This window comes from Python bivittatus, unplaced genomic scaffold (assembly GCF_059951505.1).
Source record: "Python bivittatus isolate LINGU-HERP-01145 unplaced genomic scaffold, Pbiv_v1 ctg000020_np1212, whole genome shotgun sequence".
Lineage (NCBI taxonomy): Eukaryota > Metazoa > Chordata > Lepidosauria > Squamata > Pythonidae > Python > Python bivittatus.
Window position 1 is genome coordinate 71,178,309 of NW_028277030.1, and position 18,245 is coordinate 71,196,553.

An 18,245-nucleotide genomic window follows, 5' to 3' on the forward strand; every position below is an offset into this window, starting at 1 on the left:
AGGAAAATTGCATTAAAATGCATGAGAGTTGCTTCCAAACAATATATTGTAGGCATTAGCCCTAATAATTTGTGGGAGTTGCAGCAGCACCCAATACCTGGAACACATATGAGTACAAGGGAAATGTGCTGATAGTTATCTCTGCTCCACCAACTAGGCTGGGATCAACTGGGAGTACATCAAGAACTGAATGGCTATTTCCCCAGCTGGTTAATGAGATGTTAACTTGATCTTTACCTCTTGTGATCAGAATCTTATTGTATTTCTGGATGTAACAGCATGGCCATGGAAAGATACCTTGATTAGGCATTATTGATTGTATAATTATATGACATACACACAAAACCCACATCTTGATCAAATCAAACATGTAAAATGGCTCAGCTGCGTCTTCTAATCCAGTTGTGTTGCTACTGGTGAGAATATTTCTTCAACTACGTTCCACTTGAAACATTCTGGTATTTCCCCTCTATCTGTAGCCCTCACAATGTTACATTACCCCCAAAGTTTGAATATCTGGAAATATATGGGAAAGGGTAAATTTAAAAAGTTGTCCACTTCCTCCATTTAATTACTAAGATTCTCTACTGTATGAGAACTTTCCATCTGTTGTAGACAGATTCCAGATGTAGCACTTTAAAAGTGCAGTGTTCATAGCTATTGTTCCCCATTTCTTATTGCATATCTTGAATAATTTTCTGTGATGCAAAAGTGAGTGGCTAAATTAAAATGGAAAATCTTATTAATAATCCTTTGGTGAAGAATACCCTAGGACCAACAAATCTCTCAATTCATCAAAAGAATAAGATTAAAAAAGAGGTTCACAGGCTGTTAGAGAATTGACTAACGAAACTATTGATCGGAGAAAATAATCTAGGTTCTGCACACATCTGCCACTGATTAGGGAACTAAAACTAAAAATTACAAACACAAGCTTACTCCATCCACCCCATCCACACCCCAAAGCTTATTCCATCCATACCCCAAAAAAGAGAAGTCACATCTCAAAATATACAGTAGGTGATTGGATACTAATACAGTAAAATTACACTAGACTGAATTGGGGATGGGGGTGGAATCCATTAAGTTTGTATTTTATGCAAACCTACTAAATCACACTTCCTGAACATGTAAACCGAAATGCAGCTCTATATGTTGATATTTGCAGTTTAGCAAACTATAATGCAAATTTGGAAACAAAAATTTATGTTTAAAATGAAAATATTAGAGTAAATTAGACTCAAAATGTCATATGTTGAAAAAACTGCTTGCATATAATTCATGTATAAGGAAAAGGGTCTACAGAGATGTACGTATTAGTTCATTTATTTAAAAAAAAATCATGCATACATGAAAATGGGACAAAATTAAGCTATTAAAAAATGAAAAACTGGGCAAAAAAGGGAAAAACTGAAATTCTCAATTTCATTTGACCTTAGATTGAATTCAGTGTTTCAGAGTGAAATTCTGTGTTTTTAAACACAGAAAACAGAATTTGTTCGTTGATTTGTTTAAATCTGGTATATTTGTCCTAGGCCTCAGTGATCCTTATTATAGTCTTCCTGCTTTTATAACTATTGCCCATTCTCTCTCTCTCTCTCTCTCACCTTTGTATTTAATTATTAAACTTCTATATCTACAACAGAAGAACATGCACGGTCATTTCAAGTGTTATTATATACAATAAAGATGCAGAAATGTGTACTTTCTATGTCACTTTTCAGATGCCATTAGGAAGTGATATCTCTTAGTAGTCTTCCCTTTTTTCCTGTAGATCTTTTAACAACTTCACTGCACAAATGTTTCCCAAAATTACAACACAAAGAATTGTAGTAGGGTTTTTTTTTCCCCCTGACCTAAGGATGCAGCATTCTTAGGCATATTCTACAGCAAGGGAGTTCCAAGGCTACAAGTAGCTTTCAAACCTTTTTGTGTGTATTCTTGGAGAAACCTCTGACGAAAGTTCTTGAACATTTTGACATAATGCCTTACCATTTTTGTGGTAGGAAACAATTCAAAAAATGTAGTCTAAGCCCGAAGAGAAAAAAAGGCTAAAACACTACCCAAATCATGAGAATCATGCATCTTGGTCTCATCACTTGGCATCATCACCCTGCCCACTCTAATCTTTGCCACCCAAGAAACATTAAGTGAAGACCCTAGCCATTAAAAGGTTGCCCACCCCTGTTCTATATGGATAGCAAAGTAGGATAAAGACTTCCTAGTTATTTGCTGAAAGTTGGGTAACAAAGCGTGCAGAACAGCCACTACTAATTTTGTCTTCATGTTTCTTGACCACGTTTACTACTCAGACCTCACAAGCCTTTTACTAATATTTCTGTAGGCTCTGTGTCCCTAGAAATGTTCTTACATCTGGCTTTGCTTATGGTGAAATTATATGGTTTGGGCAAGGTCAAATTACTACAGCGTTGATGGGAAGTGCATACACTATATTTAGATGGCCTGTCACGTACTCTCATCTGCAGATACACACATTATGTATAACTTCATGAACAGCATAAGTCATTAAAATCAGTTAATAAAAATCTATAAATAATCATCCTATAGAATCTAAGACACAAAATGTCTATAAAATATTGTTTTTATTTCCTCCTATGTAATATGAAGTAATTCTGATTTGAGTATCATATGTAACTGATGAATTCTCATAAAATACTGCCCAAGGATGATAGCACTGCTTGATACATATGAATTAAATTAAGTGATCCAAGGACACATTATTTATTAATTTATCTTTACATTACTGAAATTAACTGAGGCTTTCAGTTTTGCAAAAAAGATCCATGTCACTTTTTCCTGAAATCTATAAGATAATCTAGTAGGGAACAGCCATAAAAAAGCTTAAGTTCTGGTATCAGAAACATATAGCAATATATAGGGTTTTTTTAGATTAATTGCTGAAGGGTCTGTTGGGGGGGAAAGGAATCAAAATATTTTGATGATATGAAAGCGGAGACATGACTACTGTGCTTCTCATTCCTCTTCCTAAATGATGAAGTTCACGAAAGACACTTTTTTCAGCCAGTGTCTTAGGAAGCCATTGTCATTATGCCTTTGCTTACAATGTGGACGCTCACTCACTCATATAAATACTTCTAGAGTGGTACAACTCTAGAACTCCCGCTCTTTGGAACATCTTGCCCCCGGAGGTGAGACAGGCCCCCTCACTCCCAGCCTTTCGGAGGGATTTGAAGACCTGGCTCTGCCATCTGGCCTGGGGCGGGGAGGGAGGTTGTCAGAAATGGGGTTGGCTAGCCCCCTAGAGGCCTAGTGTGGCTTCCATCGGCCTCTTGGATTTTTTTTCTCTTCTTTCCATCTGTGTAGATGTGTTTATCTTTTTATAAATTTTAATCATGTATTTATTGTTTTAATTTGATGTAAACTGCCCAGAGTCCCCCTGGGGAGATGGGCGGGGATAAGCCTATGTATAAAATAAAAAAAAAAGAATAAACTCAAATAATACTTTTCTTTTGTTTGTTGTTTTGTTTATTGTTTTTACAACAAAGTAATCAGGTCATTTGGGAGCTTGAAAGCGATATACTGTACATCTGAACCACTTGGTAACTGTTTCCTTCCTGGCACAAGGAAATGGTAGCTAGCCAACACATAAAATCTTGAGGGAGAAATAGAGAACAAGATCTAGAACACTTTTAGCAAGGCTAAAATCTTCCTTGACCACATAAAAGCAGGAATAAATTCTTTGTGAGCCAGTATGTGAATTTCTTTGTAAATATACAACAGAGAAGCTTCTATATGGATTGATAGTCTTCTGATGCTACTATTTGGCTCTTGGATACAACATGGTATAATCCAGAGCTTTTAGCAACATAGCGGGTATTCAGTCATGGCTCCAATGATACAATTAGGCAGAATTAATCAGAATCTTCTATGAAAGTAGCATTCATATTTGCAACTAAGTGGATAGGTTACACCTGTAGTGTGCTGTGTTTCATTTTGCCTGCAAAAGAAGGGCGGAGCATTAAAAGATGTCTGTATATACATGAACTGTGTGCTTTATACACAAACCCTGCTAACACTGTAGAACTGTGAATGCAGAGTTCAGTGTTGAGCATTCAGACTTTGTTTAAAGTTTGTAAGGTAGAGCTGCATTTTTTAAAAATAATTTTATTTAAGATTATACAGATAAAAGCTAATACAGACTCCAAAATATAAAAAATAGAAAAATAGAAAGTGCAAAAAAGAAAAGAAAAGAAAAGAAAAGAAATATATAAAAGAAAGCATAGGAAAGAAAGAAAAGAAGAATAGAACAAAGAAAGAAAAGAAAATATAAAGAAGTAACTTTCCCCTTCATCACAACAAGTATAAATAATTTTAATTTGTGATTTTCTCTTAAAATACAACAATCTCGTCATCCCATATCACATCTCTTATCTATAGACAAATCCTTAAAACCTTGTCATTCAGTCCTGGTCAGTAAAAGTCCATTAAGGATTACTAGAAATAACACCTATTTTAACCTTAATCAAATAAACCAACTTTATATTCCTTCCCTTTACTTTTAACCATCATAGTCTTTAATTCCTTCAAATAATGTCCTAGAACTTGATTTCTTTTCTTTTTTTTTTCCTTTGTCCTTCTCACCAAGTCTTTCAAAACTTCAACAGGTCTCCTTTGTAAATCCAATATAGGAAAATTATCCAAGTCACTCTCCTGGTTTGTTATTATATGACCCTTTTAATTATTAAAACATCAGCCGGTTTCATTTGTATATCCAGTATTTCATCTTTTTTTAGATAATTCTTGTAGCCAGTCATTTTTAAATCCATGTTCATATCTATTTCCATCTAATCCGGTAGAACTTGTTCCTCTTCCATGATACCATCACACATGGTCTATCTATGATGACAGACATTCTTAAAATTAAGTTCTGAATTCATTGTTCACAAATATAAATGTGAGATAGATAGATAGATAGATAGATAGATAGATAGATAGATAGATCCTTCAATACATCTGACGTTAAAGTATTTTGCTCTATTCTGCATTAACAAATCAAATAGCTGTTCTTCTCCTTTAATTAGAATCTTTATTTCCTTCTGACTCCCTCTAGTGTCCAATCTTCAAAATCCCATCCTATCATTTTTTTTTTTCCTGGAATTCAAAACATCCACTATTTCCCACAGGAAGGACTCTTTCAGTTAATTTCAAAATCTCATTTCAAGTCCATCTAGATCTTTAATCTGTTTATAACATTCCAAAAATAACACTCTAATCACCCTTTTGCCATTTATTCTCAAAATTGCTACATCCTTAAACTTGTACTTAAAAACTTCTTTCATTAAGGATACTTTCATTAAGAAAACTCACCCAGTGAATGCCATCAAACTTGCCATTCCAAAGGTTCTTAATATTTGAAAAGTAGTAAAAAGATAATTCCAAAGGTGATGCCATTCCATCACAGGTGATTAAGAAATGAGGCTCCAACGAGCTTTATGTCCATATAGGCTATGTTACGACTATGGGCATAGTTGGGATCCCTCTACTCCCAGCTACTCACTCACCAGCCAACTGCAAAAACTCCAGTTCCTGCAGTCTGCTCATGAATAGCAGCTGTCCAAAATACATGAGGGTGATCCCATGAACTCTCCTTTCTCTGGAGAGATTTCGCAGCCAGGATCCATCCTCTGGCCACTGATTCCAGCTGTAATTCCATCCTCACTACTTTAGATGTCTAACTCGCCACGTCATTACTGGAAGCCCTGTTGGAGCTGTATTGTTGAGCTTTGGAGAGGTCCTTTGTGTTCATGGTCTTTTGCTTTGTGGAGCTTTTAAGTTGTATTTTAAAATGAAAGGGCTCTGTGTTTGGCTAGTTTGTTAAACTTTGGGGTTGTGCATTCTATCCATGCTCTTATACATTGTTGATACTCACTTTAAAGGATGCATTTAAAAATGTGAAGACTTCTGTGTTGATTTGTGGTAAATGTATACTTTGTGTACACTCTTATGCCCTATACTTGGGGATGTGACAGGATTATTGCTGAGCTTTTGTTCAGTCTTTGGTTCTGCTGATGAGCTTTCAGAATGGCTTTGTTTGCTAGTTGTAGAGCTGGAGGTAATTACTATATTTTTCTTTTGTTTTGGTGGGTCTTTTGCTGCTTTGTTAGGATATTTTATTTATTTATGCAAGGACAGCAGTACTTAGCTATAATAAAAAAGCATACCAAATATATTGCTTGAACTTGCTAAGTAGTTGAGATGATAGCTTATGCTGAGTATCAACTGCCAAACTGCTGAAAAATTGGCCATGGGGAGGAGGAGGAGGATGAAGATGATGATGATGATGATGATGATGATATAGGAAGGGAAATAAATAGCACAGCAAGTACAATTTAGGCCTGGTTTGCTTACCTCCAGGCGGGAACATGTTAATTAAAAGAATGTAGTTGAAATTAACTATTTTGTCCAGCTAGTTTGTTGGCTGAACATCTAAGTATTTACTTAAAGAACCGAAAAACACTTATTTATTGAGAAGAGCAGGGGCATTCTGATAACTAATTCTAACTGATTTTCTGTTTCTATTTCAACTCTTTTCTATAATGAATTAATATTTTAAACATGTTTTAAAATCATCCCTTGGATCATTTTTTCTGTGCGTTGGGTAGCTCTTTTCCGTAAACAAAACCTGTCACCCCCAACTACTCTTGGCATTCTGAGGAACAAAAGAAGTAGCAAGGGGCTTACTCTAAGTTCACATTGTTTTCATGGTGTGAACATTTTAAATGTTTCAAATATTTCCCACAAGAATACAGTTTGAAACAAAACACATATCCTTAATGAAGAATTTTGTCAGATAATCCTTAAATGTTAGCTTATCTTGTAACCTTTTCTCTCCTTTCTTGCTTTATTAGAATAGAGTAACTCATCAGTTTACTTATATTTAGATAGCAGTTTTACATTCTTTACCTTCTTGGTCCTAATTTTCTTGCTTTATACTTCCTATTTGTCTTCTCCAAGTCTGTCCGTTGGATCTGTGTGTCCTCTGTTTTCATGAACAATTGAGGTTTCCTTTGTCTGCTAGATTTCCATTCTCTGATATATTCCTTATAACACTTTACATATCATAAGAATGAACCAGGAAAGAAAAGGCTTCAGAGAGCTGAAGGGTATTTCTCTTTCTAATTCTAGGCAGTTATGTCAGACTGCCCTCCCTGATTGGTTTGTTCTTTAATATCAGATCAATTTGTAATAAAAAAGCATTCACCCATTATTGAACTATATATATTAGTCAGACCTGGCTAGGCAGACTGGGACACATTGCTCTAATTCAGAGCAACATTAGCATCAGTAGCAGGTGTTATCCACTCTGTTTATATATAAACTGAATTATCAAGTTTTCTACCTCCAACTAGAAAATCAATCTGTGAGGCAGTTTTGAAGTATTGTTCCTCATTTTGGACCAGAAAAACAATATTCAGAGCAATAACATTAGCATCAGTTGGACAATCAAGTGGGATATTATCCACAGGAGTTCTATTTCTAAACCAATTAATCTGTGAGGGTGTTTTGAAATATTGTTCATCATTTTGGGTCAGAAAAACAGAACAGGATCTTGTATCACTCAACCTGCAATCTCCCTTACAGATATGTCTGTGTGTGTGCCTTCGAGTCAGTGTTGACTGCTGCTGGCGACTGCTGGGAGATGTTCCTGCAGTTTTCTTGGCAAGGTTTCAGACGTGGTTTGCCCTTGGCTGCTTCGTAGGGCTGAGAGAGGGACTGGCCCAAGGTCACCCAGCTGGCTTTGTGCCTAAGATAGGACTAGAACTCCCGGTCTTCCAGTTTCTAGCCTGATGCCTTAACCACTACACCAAACTGGTTCTCTGTAGTTATGTGCAGCTAGAGATAATGGCTCTTGAAGACAAATAGTAGGTCTCATTTCCTACATAGCAATGGAGTTGGGAGGGAGGACCAACTATGGACTTAACAGCTGCCATGACAACATGGGGCTATCTTACTATGTTACAATCCCAATCCATATGGCAGTGCATACTTTTGATATGCTTTTTGCTGCAGTTTAGATTGGGAATGAGCTGGTAGTAGTGAAATACCTCTTCGTCCTGACTGGATGATCTCTTTTGCCAAGGCTTTTGTTTCCATTTAATGCCAGTAGCTACTGATTTAAACAGAGTAGGTTTTAATGTGGATTGTTGCTTTGTTTTATAAGCTGATAATGTCATGATTTTTAACATATCTATATGGGGTAAGATTTTGTTGATGAAATTCATACAGTGTTATCCTCAGATAGTAAGTATATGCAAGTATACACGTACACTCAGAGAGAAGCTTAGAAAGAACTGAAAAGTGAACAGTAAGGTCAAATGTCACGAAATGCAAACAGTACAATCCTTGACAATTCAGTTTAAATTTATATTTAAACAAAATCAGCATCTGTAAGCATATAATAGCAGGATCAAGCATTCTCTCTACTGAATAAAACCCACTGCTTATAAACAATAATTTAAGAGTTGTCCAATGGTGAAAAAGAGCCTGTTAATCAACAACTGGAAATGATTTCTCAGTCACCAAACCAGGCTGATGATGGTAAACAACATCAACTTAGCAGAAAGTCTCTCCACGATGAAAGGAAGCTCCAATATCCTGCTTTGTACACAGAAGACATTGTACCTTTTCCAGTAGACAGACATTCATTAACTATTAGAGGAATTATTTCTAACAGCATTTCCTGGTCAGACTCCAATGACTCAATTCTTAAATGTTTCTTTTAAGAGAGATATTTTTCCAGACTTCTGGAAATCTACCACCAAATATTTGTGTCACACCTTAGGCGCTGGTTTTCAACACATCTTGTGGATCACTAATTGGGGTTTTCATAATACCACAAAATTGTAAGCATTCCTTTGAAATAAGAAAGAATGAATACAACGCTGTGGGAGTAAATGAAAAGGAGATTGTCTTAAAAGCACCATTAAATCAGAAGTTAAAAGTAGTGATGTTTGGCTGCAAGGAATTTTTCAAAATCGGAAATAGGCAATATCCTCCTTAGAACAAGTCAAAAGTCACTCAAGTTCCCAAACTGCTAGTCTCTTTACTTAAGCATGATTTTATAAAAAGAGTAGAACAACAACAAAATCAGCTTCATGATACTGAAGACTGCATAATCAGAGTCTTAACAGGGAACGTGGAAGGAAAAAACAGTTATTGAACTAGTTCCTATTCAGTTCTGCAGTGGTTTTGGGTCATGGCCAAGACTGCTCCAAAAACTGTTAACTGAAAAAAGGGACCAACAATGGCTCAGCCATCATTTCTGAAAATATAAATATACAAATATAAAATTGATCTGGGCTTCATGTTTTTAATATAATCATCCCCCCCCCCCAAATTTCCTAACTTCTTCCCTTTTTGCAATCTTTGAGTTGGCCTAGTATACTTCATGAGAGCCAGTTTGGTGTTAAAGGTAGAGGTTAGAGAACAGGCGTTCTAGTCCTGCCTTAGGCACAAAGCCAGCTGGGTTACTTTGGCCCAAATCACTAGTTGGTATGTGGCTTTAACACACCAAAGGCCAAAGCATTGTACATCTCTGCTATATGCCATATACACATAAACTCACCACTGAAATTCCTTCAAAGTTAATATTTGTCTTTCAATCTTACATTTTATGAAAAAAGGGTCTTGTATATAATTTAAGTGATATAATTTCATGGGATCTCTTTCTAAGTCATTGTCTCATATACCAAGTTTTAAGTTTCATTGTGAAACTTAAATTTCCTCTTTTGAGGGGGTGTAGATGGAACAATCTCCCTAAGGATGTTTTTAATGGCAAATAATATGCATGTGATTGATAAAAAATCATTTACAGCCTAGAGCTCATGAACGATTCCTTGCAAAGGATCAAAGAACAATTTCTACACCAAAATCCCTAAATCTCTCTAAACAAATGGGATGAGGCATGTGGACTGCTCTTGACATTCTGTGTACTTCCTCATGTTAACTGAGTATCCCAAACCTGGTTTTGAGCAATTTCCTTTTCCCGCAACAGCTCCCAGTGTCCCATTCCACATGGTTCAGTCCATGGTAGATGAGATGCAAGTTGCTGAGATTGAGCCCAAAGTGCTGGAAGGATCCAGGTTTTTGTCCTCTCTCTGTCTCTCTTCCTTATACTGTAGTAGCTTTTTTGTTTGTCTGTTTTTGTTTTGCTTCCCTCTCAAGCGTGGGCTGCCTGGGAAGAAGACTGATTTTGCTAGAGGTCTGAATTGCTCGTTTGCCGTGTGCTTTAAAGTTAATCTGAAGGTTGTATGAAATTAGGCCAAGGACTAAATGTTTGCACATCCCTGCTTTAGGATATTGTGGGGAAAACATGGCAGTTATATTTTTTTTAAAGAAGATATGACCATTAGTGTCCATACAGTGAAGGGGAGTGGGTCTTATTGCCAAAAGGACAGTTTATTGATATTTCTTCCATGAAGAGCAACTCAGGACGCAGTCATAAAAAATGACAATGTAGACTTTCTTAAAAATGAATTCAAACCGACTGTTGCTTCCCTGTCTCCTTTGTGACTTCCTACAGTAACAAACGTTTACTCCTAATATTTTTTTCATTGCACAGGATATAGCAAAGAAAGTGGGGTTCTAAGTGGGAGATCAGTATCCATGCATTTTGCAGCAAAGTAATCCTTCCATTTATTGACTTCTTGTCTTTTCTCTCTTATTCTTTCTTTGGCAACAAAGACCATTTATAGAATGTGATCTTTTTAAGCATGATTTCTTGTAAAGATTGTCAAAGAAATAGGAGGCAATGTAATTGGGGTGGGGGAGAGAGCAGGATTTTCTCAGCATTCGGTGACAGTTGTAATATCATGTAAATTATTATTAAAAGAACACAATTATAAAGCTCCCCCCCCCCAATAGATTTTCACACAAAAGAGAGATGTTAAATCTGCCCTATAGTTTCAGAGCAGCTGGATTATATCTTATTTTTTGTCCACGTGACAAGACATTTTAAAGAGGGTACAATAACCACAACATGCAAAAGAACATCATGTTCCAGGCAGTACAATTTAAATTTCTCTCTCCTACAACAATCATGCTGTAACTTTTATAACTGCAATATTCTTGCCTATTCTTGCTTGATATATGATATTTCTCCAGCTGTTTAAAACAGTGCTAGGCACAGTGTTACAATCATTCCAAAAAGAGTAAACAACATGTAAATATTTATTTTGTTGGTTATCTACACTAATGGTACTACCTTATATTACTTTCCTGAGCTAACAGTACTTTAGGTCTGAATCAATGGCTCTCAAAGGATTCTACTAAGGTAGTTACACAATTCCTCAAAACACTATTTTCCCCCTCCCCACTTCAAACTCTTAACTTTTCATTTTGTAGATTGGATGATCCTCTTAGGTGTTGCTGAATTGCAAGTCCCAGCAATCTCAGGCAGTCTGGCCCATGGTAAGTGATGCTGGGAATTACAGAATATCTGGAAGGCCATAGATCATTCCAAAATCTGTTGTACTGCCAAGTGGCAGGTCCTCAGAGAAGATCTCTTGGGGCTGCATGATGGTTGGTGGAGTCAAAACCAGTACTAAGTGATCCCTGGGGAAAACAACATCGCACTGTAGACAAAAGTGATTAAGGTTGCAATGTGGTAAGATGATGGAGAGGTCTGGCTCTCAGTCATGTACGGCTGTATGAAATTAAATTGAGAACCTTATAGAAAAAGGTTTCTAACACCTGCTATAAAAAGCTTTAATGTTAGCTTTCCCCTTACATGGTGTCTTCTGGATATGTTGGATTGTATCTCCCATAATCCCCCAGCCACCATGTCAAATGACATGTCAGCCAACATGTCACGCTCACAGACCAGGAAATCAACTCCACAGAAAGGCTAAAACTATTTTTATTAAGATTAGCTATAATAACAAAACCTTGAAAGTCTGATTATGCTGTACCTCTTCCTTCTCCTCTTTATACTCCAGTGAATTAGCACTTCCAAATGGGGTCTCGTTGCTCTGGACTTAAAAATGTTTCAGCCCCTTTTATCTAGGTAACAGTTGTTGCATATTTCTGTCAAGATTATCTTCCTTACTCTCTACACCAGCATGATAATTAACTAAGCTGACTGGAAGATTATAGAAGTTGGAATCCAACCTATCTGAAGGTTGATTTATGTGAAATTGCAAATACCTTTTTCAGACAATAGTGGGGACTGAGATAGTCTGATCAAATTTCAGAGATACTGCAGGAGAGTTTCAGTCTTCTGATCTAACGCAGATTAAATTTCTTTGATATCATTTTATCATTGCACATAACATCTCTTAAACCAAACATGTCTTTCTTGCAGCATGTGGCAGTAGCCACACAAACCCAAGAAAAAAAGCTGTTTCTTTAAACAGCAGGCAACAGGTGCTTCACCTTTTCCCCTTTGAATCCAAGTTGTTGTCCAGCCCTGTAATAAACAAAGAGTCCAGGATGAATGAAGATGCCGTCCTAATCTTGCCAGGCAAAGGAACTAGCTTTATGGCTTCAAATATTTTTGATAAATTAGCTTTCCTAAACCAGACCTCATTGTAACTGATGTCTTTCCTTTAAACACAGATCTTCCCCAATTAGATAGAAAGCAGGGGACAGGAAAGGAAAGCAGTAAACTAGGTGCAAACAGTGAGTAGATTTTTTCCTGTCCACTGCTGGTGGCTTCAAAGGATGTCAGAAAGCAGGCAGCCATCTTGGAGGCAGGAGCGACATCCCACTGGTGCCCCATTCTTAATTTTAAAGTGGGATTCCTCCTTTGCTTTACTTGGTGGAACAGGGCCAGAGTTATTTCTTTCTGCCACATTACCTTGGCAAGACAAAGAAAGTGAAAGATTTGTTTGTTTGTTTGTTTGTTTGTTTGTTGAAGTCTCACCTGGTTTTCAGTGATAAATGTTGGGATTCACTATTCAGTTTTGTATCCCAAATTGGGGGAGAGTTCAATAAATCCAATCGGTTAAAACAAAAATAATTAAATAAAAAGCCTCTAAAATGATATTTAAACATTTATATCAGTGTTTCTCAACCTTGGCAGCTTGAAGATGTGTGGACTTCAACTCCCAGAATTCCCCAGCCAGCCATGCTGGCTAGGGAATTCTGGAAGTTGAAGTCCACACATCTTCAACCTGCCAAGGTTGAGAAACACTGATTTATATAAAGCTATGGCGTTTAAATAATGTGTGATAATAAAATTTAAGACTTTTCTTTATTAACATTAATAAGTATTAATGTTTTAGTTATTAATATATTCAATAATATATTTAAAGCTATAAAATTATAAATTAATAGGACAATATTGAACTAGATCAGAAGGCAATACAGTACTATTTTAAGGGAATGACTTGGTGAACGAATTAATCTTAAGCTGGCATCGAGAACATTCTGTTTTGAGAATGATGGCTCTGGAACATTCTCTAGGTTTATGATTTAGTTGTGATACTTGTTCTAGTAACTAAATTGTGAAAGGCTAGCAGTAGTTTAACTGGGTACAGCTATGAAGCCAATCTAGATGCTACTCCAGAATGGCTCTACCAAATGGTTAAAATAGGAGTAGGCTGTAGGTGGCCCCAGAAACACTCCAAAGATTGCTGCCAATAATAGTTTTGTAATAATATATAATAGTTTTTAAATATATGGAGAATACATTTAGTTTGCTCTGATTCTTCCACTTTATGAGTTTGACAAGGCTGTAATTTCTGCATCTGACTCAGTAGTGGTACCTTCAGTTCTAGCTTTCTGAGTCTCCACCTCTCTTCCTAAAGCAGGACATGTAGCTTGGAAAGGTTCACCTTTATCTTCTGAAGAGGAGCTCCACTGTGGGCATGACATCTTTTAAGTATAAATATATTAAAAAGTACATAGATGAAACTCAGAGACAGAGGCAACTGTAGCTAATTTTATGAGAAATGCAATGTCATTATTTTTTTCACATAATGGACAAATATTTGCCTTTGTCATAAACATATGACTAGCAAGATGAAGATAAACAAATAAATAAATACACTAATGAAATAACATAAGCTTATATAAAATACATATCAGCTGGCCCCGGAGAAGTGGAATTATCCTCGTTAACCGTTTTTGCATCTGCAAAACTATTACAGGTGGTCCTGAGTTAACGACCACTTGTTCAGTGACCATTTGAATTTATGACTGTTACAGCACCCCACGGTCATGTGATTGCCATTTGCGACCTGCTTTGCCACCTTCCTACAAACAAAGTCAATGGTGAAGCTGGCAGGAGGTCACAAACAGTGACCACGTGATATTGCACTTAACGATGGCATGGGATTCACTTAATGATGGCAACCAGAAGTGCCAGAATTTCGTTGCTAAGCAGCACAGTCATGTAATGTCACACTTTACGACTGCATCACTTAGCGACAGAAATAAATGTTAATGTATTGTGAAATACTAAAATTTTATCAAGGGGAATATAAAATAAAATCAAGAGAACAATTGATGAGAGAAGGACATAGTTCTCAATGTTTTCCTTATTTACAGTTATCAGAAAGATTTAAAGTAGAGAAAAGAATTCATGGTACTGAACAAAGTAAGACAGAATTTTAAATGGAATTGTGTATGAATGATGAACATGTAATTGCTAATATGTATAAGCTTTTATTGAAATTTGAAACAGAAGAACAGGTCAAAGAATGTAAGATAAAGTGGGCTAAAAACTTTGGTTATAATATACAAATGGAATAATGGGAAAATATGTGGTTGAAAGGATTGAAATTTACATTATGTTATAATCTTAAGGATAATTCTTATAAAATGATGTCCCATAGGTATATGACACCAGAAAAATTATTCAGAATGTATAAAGGTACTTCAAATTTATGTTGGAAATGTGAACAACAAAAAGGGTCATTTTATCATGCTTGGTGGATGTGTAAAAAAGCTAGGAAATTTTGGGCTCAAATACATACTGTGATTCAGAGGATTTTAAAGATTAACATTCAGTTGAAACCAGAACTTTTACTCCTGGGACTAATGGATAAGCAGTTAGAAAAGAGTCATGGAACATTGTTTGAATATATGATAACTGCAGCGAGATTATTCTATGCACAAAAATTAAAAGATTGGGCAATATCTACAATGGAGGAATGGTTGGTGAAAATGACAGAACTTGCTGAAATAGCTAAATTGAGAAAAGACAGTATCCACTTTTATTGGTGACAGGAAACCCCTTATGGACTTTTTGTGTAAAAAATGAACTTATGATTTGTGGTTTTGATGATTAGGCAGGATAGGCTATAGAAAGAAGAGAGTCATGATGTAACATTAGAGAGAGAAGTTAAAATATAATTGTACTTATAATTACTGTGAAGAAGATTGGAAACCACTTCTTTATATCTTTCTTTATACAGTATCTTTTTTCCTTTCTCTTTTTCTTCTCTTTTTTTCTTTCTGCACTTCCTTTTTTCCTCCCTTTCTTTCTTCTCTTTTGTTCTGTTTTAGTTTGTATTAGTTCTTACTATTGTTGTTAAAACTTTCAATAAAAGTTATGTATATGTAAAAAAGAGCAAGTTACTGCAGATCACATGCCTGAAGAAACAGTTCAACACAAAGTTCTTCACTATAGAGAGAGAAATTGCCTTATAGAGCCAATAACTCCATCTATTTAATCAGGTTTACCATATTTAATAGTCCCTTTCACATACTTCTGTTTTATCAGTTAGGTCATGACCAATGGCTGATATATGAATATACACCCACTTCTTGTTTAGTGACTACCTCAGTTAACGACCATTTGCAAATACAGTGGTAGTAAAAAAATTCATTTTCTGACCAATGCATGCATTTACGACCAAATTTCATGTGCCCATCAACATCATCTGCTGGAGTGAGAGTAACGCTGGCATAGCTGCACAAGAACTTTATCTGAATGAGACAGCAGCAACCAGTGATCTTCACAGCATCTCTCCCTCTCTCTGTCAGTCACGTGTTCACTTAGTGACCATTTTGCTTAACAACCTGGTCATGGGAACAGAACTTGATCGCTAAACAAGGAGTGGGTGTAACAGACTTCCTGCATTGGAGAGGTCTGATCAAGTAAGGCTGCTAGATTTGGGCTGCAAAAATCCATATAAGCACTCGATCCTGCATAGTAGGTAAGCTATACAGAAAACTGTATCTCCTGCTATCTTCCAGGTTATTGCAGTCCAGATCAGGTGCTGATTATGTGTTTATTTATTACATATTTAGCTAGCCTTTCCTCCAAGATGCTTCAGGCAACATATAAAGCTGATGGTAGCCATCCATGCAAAATACCAAATGACCAAGGTAAAATCTTGTCAAAGTCTTTTAAAAGGGAAAGCAATTTAACTAATGAAGAATTAGCTAAACAATCACCTGCTATCAAAGGAAGTTGGTTTGAAAAGAGCTCCCATATAACCTTAAGTGTCTAGGTCTTAGGTGATGTCTTCTGTTCTTTCCTTTGTCTTACATGATTCCATTCAAGACTCTAGTGAAGATTTAATTCCCTGTTACTCAGTTTTATTTGTTCATCTTGGTCAGATGGCCTGGCCATTTTAATTAAAAACCATTAATGAAAGTTTTTAAAGTCAACTATGTCACACTGATTCCTGATTAATTTTTTAGCAGGCCATATTGAGAAATTGGAAATGTGATATTATTCCACATGTCAAGGAATGGTTGTTGGAAATACATGATCTATCTGTTTTAGAAAAAGCAATATTTTCCACTAATCAAAGGATGCAGCAATATGTGTTATTATGGCAGAGATTTTGTGATATTTTACCACAGTATTTTGCACTAATTATATTATAGTAGTGTATTTATTAGTAAACCAGTGACTATTGATAAGTACAAAATATAATGTAGATTTTTTTTCTTTTCTTTCATAGTTTGTATTTTTAGTTTGTGTGGGGTTACCTGTTTTCTAATTCTTAAAGAATTTTTGTTTTTAGTTTAAAGATTGTTTTGTTAAATAATAATTAAAACCCAAAACAGGCTATATTCAGATTACTTCAACTAGTAATACTAGTATCTGTACTTTTCTGAAGATACCACTATTAATCATCTTCATTTTAGGGTGTTTATTAACCTAACAGTATGAGCTTTTGGATGATATATACAGTATGTGAAACGCTCTTTGCTTTATATAAATTGAAAAATGCCTACATTCAAGCCTATGTTATGTCTTCTGAACTGACTGTCAACTATTATTCTGCATCACAAATACATGGCTGCCATTGGGTCTTACCTAAAACCAAACTAAACAAAATGTTGGCAGTGCCAAATAAGATCTTCTGTTTTGCTAACTTTGTTTGTTTTTAAGCAGCACTGACCACGGGCATCTGGAGGGCAGGGGGGAAAGCCCAGATGGTGACACCTGTGTCATGACATCAGTCAAGCCAATGAGGCAGCTTACGTACCTACCATGCAGAAAAGCAATTATGTATACCAGAATTATGCATATATTTCACATGTTTCCAGATTCTAAAATAGGCTACATTTAGCAGCCTTCTAATTCTCCAGTTGTATTCAATATTGTGCAGTTATGCGCTTTTACACACTTTAATTGGCAAGCCGTTGGCTTATGTAAGGTGGGGTCACAGTTTCAGAGATCTAGCCCAGAAGCAACTATTGGTTAAATTACTTCAAGAACTGCAGAGCTTTTCCATCTAGGCATTTTAAACTATCTGTCCATTTTGCATGAGCATCCCATCCAAAAAGAAAAAAAGAAAAATAGCATAGTCACAAGAATATCTATTGTCTGGAATGGAATAAAGCACAGGGATATGATTACAGGGTTTTCCTGCCAAAATAAATATCCTTACTGTTTTTTCAACTATGACCTGTGCCTTATGAAGTATGGGCAATCAGGGCAACAGAGTAATTGGAAAAACATTTGGCATTGTGCAAGTGGCAGGAGGATGTGGTGAGTCAAGGACTGTGTCTGATATGTTCTCTTGGCACACGGTTGCCAGAAAGGCTTGACCTGAGACTACTTTGCTTTCGAATTCAAAGTGGTACGTAAAAAAGTGAAACTTCACCCCCGAAATCTCTTGGCTGTCTTGTTGCTTGCATAAAATGTGAAGAGGTATTGGGGAATGTTATAGAACAACTAAGAGCTTGTTGAATAAATGTTTAAAACAATTCTTGGGTTAATACAGAAGTTTCAGGCAAAAAAACGAAAGGAAAATGTGTCTTCCACTGCATTCCCAATGCATAAAATTATTAATTTA

The 18,245-nt window shown here is 36.1% G+C and overlaps 1 protein-coding gene and 1 long non-coding RNA gene across 11 annotated transcripts in view; one reads left to right on the forward strand and one right to left on the reverse strand.

Moving 5' to 3' along the window:
* Window positions 1-18,245, forward strand: part of PDE7B (phosphodiesterase 7B) — a 202,812-nt gene that overhangs the window by 128,328 nt on the left and 56,239 nt on the right. For 5 of the 10 annotated variants that reach the window (XM_088141148.1, XM_088141137.1, XM_088141118.1 and 2 more), the window contains one exon: window positions 11,386-11,451. The exons of the other annotated variants lie outside the window; for them this stretch is intronic. In XM_088141148.1, coding sequence (XP_087997274.1) covers window positions 11,386-11,451 — 66 coding nt within the window. The remainder of the gene's footprint in view (window positions 1-11,385; window positions 11,452-18,245) is intronic. 10 annotated transcript variants of the gene reach the window in all.
* Window positions 3,504-18,245, reverse strand: part of LOC112540945 (uncharacterized) — an 80,497-nt gene continuing 65,755 nt past the window's right edge. The window contains exon 4 of the long non-coding RNA XR_015796265.1: window positions 3,504-3,979. This is a non-coding gene — a long non-coding RNA (uncharacterized LOC112540945). The remainder of the gene's footprint in view (window positions 3,980-18,245) is intronic.